The sequence below is a fragment of the Furipterus horrens genome, unplaced genomic scaffold, assembly GCF_987537825.1.
Source record: "Furipterus horrens unplaced genomic scaffold, mFurHor1.1.pri manual_scaffold_1, whole genome shotgun sequence".
In the NCBI taxonomy this organism is placed as follows: Eukaryota; Metazoa; Chordata; class Mammalia; order Chiroptera; family Furipteridae; genus Furipterus; species Furipterus horrens.
Window position 1 is genome coordinate 8,688,861 of NW_028327171.1, and position 5,940 is coordinate 8,694,800.

General features: G+C 61.0%; 1 protein-coding gene across 1 annotated transcript; it reads left to right on the forward strand.

Moving 5' to 3' along the window:
* Positions 1-387: 387 nt before the first annotated feature.
* Positions 388-3,681, forward strand: CRYAA (crystallin alpha A). Its single transcript, XM_090276212.1, has 4 exons — positions 388-774; positions 1,057-1,143; positions 2,156-2,278; positions 3,453-3,681. Exons 1-4 carry the CDS (start codon positions 577-579, stop codon positions 3,660-3,662), a joined length of 618 nt encoding a protein of 205 aa, XP_090132338.1. The 5' UTR covers positions 388-576; the 3' UTR covers positions 3,663-3,681.
* The last annotated feature ends 2,259 nt before the right edge of the window (positions 3,682-5,940 follow it).

Below are 5,940 nucleotides of genomic sequence, written 5' to 3' on the forward strand. Positions count from 1 at the left end.
TATTGTCTGGTCTTTTCTGTCTTTCCTGAGATTTTTACAAATATGTATCATTTTTGTAAGAAGGAAGAAGTAATAGAGGTGATTCTGTTTCTAATAATCGTGTGCCCTCACCTAATAGCTGTGGGGTTTGGGGACCACTTGTCTAGCCTCTGTGCCTTAGTTTCCTCATCTGCGACATGGGTATGAGCACCCACAGGGGACTGGTCATGGGCTCTCACAGGACCACACAGGCAGACAGCTGTCCCCCACCTGGTAATGGGAGGTGAGTCTTCACCATCCCCCAGGTGAGCGGCGGCCAATCGTGGCGCAGAGGGGCGCCTCTGGGTGATGCTGTCCCCTGGTGTCCCACACTTTGTGCTGGTCAGTGCCCAGGGCTGGGAATGGTGGGCTCTCATCCTGGGCCACATTTCTGCTGACTGGACAGCCTCCCTCATGAGCTCATGCTTTCCAGAAAAATCCCCCTAATGCCTGCATTCTGTCTCGGGCGTATATAGGGAGGGCCGAGCCCCGGCTCCCCACTTCGCTGTCCAGAGGCCCCTGCCTGAGTGCCCGCCAGCCCGGGTCCCTGCAGTGCTGATGCCCAACATGGACATCACCATCCAGCACCCCTGGTTCAAACGCGTGCTGGGTCCACTCTACCCCAGCCGGCTGTTTGACCAGTTTTTCGGCGAGGGCCTCTTTGAGTACGACCTGCTGCCCTTCCTGTCCTCCACCATCAGCCCCTACTACCGCCAGTCGCTCTTCCGCACCGTGCTGGACTCTGGCGTCTCCGAGGTAAGGCCAGCAGTCTGGGCTCAGAGGGCTGGGCATGACTGGAGGAGCAGCCGGAATTCCTGAGGCCGGCCCTGGAGCAGAGGGGCGCTGAGCTCCGGAGCTCTTGTTTTGTTTTGTGGAGTGGATGGTGACAGCCGCGGGGCCACTTTCTCTTCCCCCCAGCCCCCCCCCCCAGACACACAGAGGCAGGGGGCTTCCCCACAGCAGAGCCTCCCCTGCCTCCGAGGAGGGGTCGGGAGAGGGAGCCCACCTGAGGCCGACCACTGTCTTTTCCTCCATCAGCTCATGAGCCGTATGTGGTTAATAATGCACCAACCACATGCTGGGAGCCCCAAGAACAACCCCACCAAGGCAAGTTCAATGGCAGGCGCGAGCTGTGTGTTCAGCGGCTACCCCGCTCCCCTTTCAGCAGGAAGCCTGGGTGGGGGGTGCACTGCCTGAGGCCCCCAGCTGAGGGCCTTCTACCTGGAGCCGGCCAGAAGAGATATGGGGAGCCAGCTCACCCCACGTCTTCCCAAGCGCCCAAGGCCAGGCCTGGGGGAGGCACCGGGAGCCACTGGCCTTCCCTCCCGAGCCGAGACTGACCCCAGGTCCCGCGTGCCGAGGTGCCAAGTCTCTCTTGCCCACTGTCTGGACCCAGTCCTGTCTGGAGCTGGCACAACGCCAGTCCACTCCAGGGGCCCAAAGAGCCCAAACAAACCTCTGAGTGGGAGAAGTGAGGAGGGGCGTGGGAAAGGGCTCTCTGCTCCTGCCATTGGGGCAGCCTTGTGAGCTGTCAGGCCTGACCAGTCAATGTGAAGAGACAGGGCCCCAGGCTGTTGGTGGAGAGACAAGGGGGAGCCAAGGCGGCGGCCTGGGTCCGGGTGCTAGGTCCACCCAGCCAGCCAGCCAGCCAGCCAACCTTACCCAATCAACCAGCCAGCCCACCTATAAGCAGCCAGCTAACCAACCAACCTTACCAACCAACCAGCCAACCAGCCTGTAACCAACCAGCTAACCTATAACCAACCAACCAACCTTACCCAACCAACCAGTCAGTCAACCTATAACCAATCAGCCAACCAACCATAACAGCTACCCAGCCCTAACCAGCTGGGCAGCCCCTTACCAAGCAGGCACCACTGCCTTGAACCCCCAGGTTCTGGTTGTCAGCTGAATGTCCATCCACATGGCCCCTAGTCAGGAACCCCCGGGACTCTGTCCCCCTGGGTGTGTGTCTCAAGATGTTAGAACTCTGACCTGCAGTTTCTGTTCTGATAACTGGGACGGAGCCACTGCCCATTCCACATGGCCTCTCTGGCCAGCAGGCAGGGGCCACAGCAAGCTCCCTCCCGAGCCTTGGCCCCCAGGCAGACCCACATGAGCGGCGGTTGGGTTTCAGGTCCGATCAGACCGGGACAAGTTCGTCATCTTCCTGGACGTGAAGCACTTCTCCCCGGAGGACCTCATGGTGAAGGTGCAGGAGGACTTCGTGGAGATCCACGGCAAGCACAACGAGAGGCAGGTGAGCTGGCGGCCCTCCAGGGGCCCTTGCGCCCAGTGAGAGGGGGACTCCAGGGCTCCCGGCTCCAGGTGCTTCTCCAGGATGGGGACGCCATGACCACCCAAGCACCGCTGCCTCCCAGTGATGGGGGGGTTTGCTCCTGTGCCCCCAGCAGCCAGGTGAATGGCTGAGGCTGTCTCTGACTCTGTCCAAATCACCAGCCTGATGGGGTGGGACAAGAAGGACCCCAGGAAATGCCAGCACCAAGGGGGTGAGCTCTGAGCCCACGTAGGTTTTCACATGAACCCAGATTTGGAGGGTGAGCTGTGGCAACAGCGTAGCTGGCATTTATCGATGCTCCAGACATTTTATGAGTGTGGACAGGATCACCTCTCAGCAGCCCTTCACGACCAGTGCCCCAGTATCTCAAGTTGGCAGGTGGCACGGCCAGGTGCAGAGAGGTTTGAGGCCTGCCTGGTCCCACAGCTGGGACAAGACAGGGTAGGGGTGGGGCGTAAGGGAGCCCAGACATAGGAGCCGGTAGAGGCAAAGTCTCAGGTAGAGCCGGGAAGAACCCACGGGTGGACACAGGTGTGCGACAACCCCACGTGAAGTGGACGGGGCTAGGGGCCTATGGGTGTGAAGCTGGCAGAGTCAGCTTCTCTTGGTGGGAGGTGGGGGGAGGGGCGTAGAGTCCACACCAGTTGTTGAGCCAGCTCAGCGCAGGACGCTCCTCCCATTGTGGGTGCTTAGCCCTTCCACCTGGAGAAGGAGGGAGTCGGCCCCCGGGGCTGAATGTGGACTAGCCTGTCCAGGAGAAGTGAGGTTCTTGCGCTCAGGCAGGACTTTCTGACCCCCTTGGATGGATATGGATTGCCTGAGAGGTCTGTGGGGTCACACATAAAGGGAAACCCGGGCCCAGGGCCAGGGACAGAACCATTCATGAGGTTTCAGAGAGAAATTCGTCTGAAAAGCCAACGCAATGGCAGGGATGGGCCCAGGCAGCCCAGGACGGCTGGGCAGGGAGGCCCGCGGGTAAACTTCAGCAGGAGCCCAGCCCTGTGCCCGCCACCCGCCCTGGGAGAGCATCGGAGGGTTGGACCCTCTGGCTGTCCAGGAGGCGCCTCTCCTCGTGGGGTCGGCGGCCACCAGGGTAGTGGCGTCTCTGATGGCGCCTTGTCCCAACCCTGCCCAGGACGACCACGGCTACATCTCCCGCGAGTTCCACCGCCGCTACCGCCTACCTTCCAACGTGGACCAGTCGGCCCTCTCCTGCTCCCTGTCTGCCGATGGCATGCTGACCTTCTCTGGCCCCAAGGTCCCGTCTGGCGTGGACGCCGGCCACAGCGAGCGAGCCATCCCTGTGTCCAGGGATGAGAAGCCCAGCTTGGCATCCTCCTCCTAGGCTCAGCCTCAGCACCACCTGCTGCTGCTCCCATTCCCACCCGCTGGGGGAGGGGGGGACCCTACGAAGTGCGGCATTTGTCTTCCTTCCCCTTCCTCTTTCTTGGTTTCTTTTCCTCTTCCCCGAGGGAAGGAGGGTTTGCGAGAGGAGGCTGGAGAGTTCAGGGCCTCGGCCTGAGGTGCTGTGACCTCAGGGTGACGCAGATCCCAACCCCAGCCATTTGGTGGGAGTGACAGCCATCCCACCTCCTTCAGACAACAGACCCATCCTTGTGGGGGGCGCAGGCCTGTCTTGGCTGACTGACAGGTCAGAAGAACACCCTTGCCGGGTCATCTCTGGGTGACTCTCAGCTAGGTGCATCTGACCCGTGGCAGTGGGTCCCTGCCCCAGGACGGAGCCACGTGGCTGTTCACACATCCCGGGGCCCTGGGGTCTGTCCATTGGAGGCCCCCTGTACCCGGGCCCTCAGCAGCCTGCTTCTCTCAGACCACCCTCCTTCCCTTCTCCTTTCCCTCTGTAGTATGTATGCTCTTGGGGTGTCTGGTCGCCCATGATGATGCAGCCCGTGGCAGTCAATAAAGAGCAGGTGACGCAAGCAAGATGCAGTCTGGTGGCCCTGCTGTCTCCATTGGGGAAGCGTGGAGAGCAGCGGAGAAGGGGCGCAGGGGGCTGCCTGTTCCTGTTCCATCTCTAAGTGACTGGGTCAGTCACTTGACCCAGCTCCACAGGAGGGAGAGGGGTCTCAGGACCTGGGGGGATGGAGGGAGGAGGGAAGAGGCCGGGCAGGTGGGAGGGAGAACGTCAGGCTCCCTTCTCTAGCTCTCTTGGGAACCAGGAACCAGGTGCCAGGTGGGGCCTCGCCCTCCTGACCCTGGCTGCCCTCCCCTCCGGGGGTCTTCTCTCCAGGTTCCCTTAGGGGTTCCCTTTAAGGCTCCTGCCCTCGCTTCCTAAGAGATGAGAATCGGCGTTCCAGCGTGGTCAGAACGTGCCCACCTCTATTTGACTTCACACCGGGCTCCCTGTGTGGGAGGCACCTCCTCATGCTGCCCTGCCCCCCATGAAATAGGCACAGAGATCCTCCGGGGCTATTGGAGACCAGAGCTGAGTGTGCCCCACCAAGAGCGGAAGGCCTTCTCACTGTTTGCTGAGATGTCCTGAGATAGGGAGGAGATGAGGCCCGGGGGCCGGCGGGTGGCTCGGCCAGGGGCCCTGGCAGCTGCACAGGGACCACAGAGAGGGTGAGCTGGGTGGCTGGAGGTGGCCTCCAGCAGCGGAAAGCCGGCAGACACTGGCTGGATGGGCGCTGCCAGTGTGGTCCAGCCGCGCGAAGGGACCCCTCCCGGGGACTGGAGGTGGGGGCACTGAGGGCACTGATGGAGCCCAGCAGACCACCCTTAGGGTGGCACCATGCTCCTCTTGGGAGAAGGTGGACGCCCCAAGGCAGAACACATGAGAAAAAAGCTTCCCAAAGTGATCCCTGTTCAACGCGCAGTGAGACAGTGTGCTGTCGTTTTAAGTGGAAAGCACGCGCGCACACACACGCACATGCCTTGTGTCTTTTTCTTTATCACTCTGGGTTTGGCCCCACCTCAAGAAGGGTCCTCACCCCTGTGGGAGTCTCCCTAGACGCCCCTCCACCCCCATGCACCCTCTCCTTCCAACAAGGAAGGCCCCCACTCCTGCCAGTTAATCTACATCTGGAGAAAACGTGGGGTAACCTGTGCAGGGGGTAAAAATGGCCGGGACCATGTGGACATGGGGGCCGGGACCATATAGTTGGGGAACTCAGAGTCTCTGAGTGCTCCACGGGTGGGTGAGTGAAGGGGGAGAGGCCTCCCGAAGCTGCCTTTCCCATCCCAGCGGCACCCTCCCACCCCCGCCAACAGGAGACTTGAATGTAGTCACATGATTGTGGAGCAAGAATGAGCCCATCCTCCTCCTAGAACCTCATCTGCACCTTGAGCAGCGGTTGCAGTAGCAGGAAAAGAACGAACTGAGCGCCTACTGTGTGCCAGGACCATGCCAACCATGCTCGAGCCTGGAGACTCCCACTCAGCCCACCCAGAAGCTTGCAAGGCTCTCCACTGTTAGGAGGGAGATCCAGATTTCAAAGCTGAGTCATTTGCCTGTGTTCCCCAAGGGTGACATCCTGGCCAGGATCCACACATCTGCCTGACCTCAAAGGCAGGACTGTGCGCCCCTCCAAGGGTGGGTATTACAGTGTCACCCCCTAACCCGCATGTAGGTCGGAAGGCACTGAGGAAGCCAGGCTGGTCCT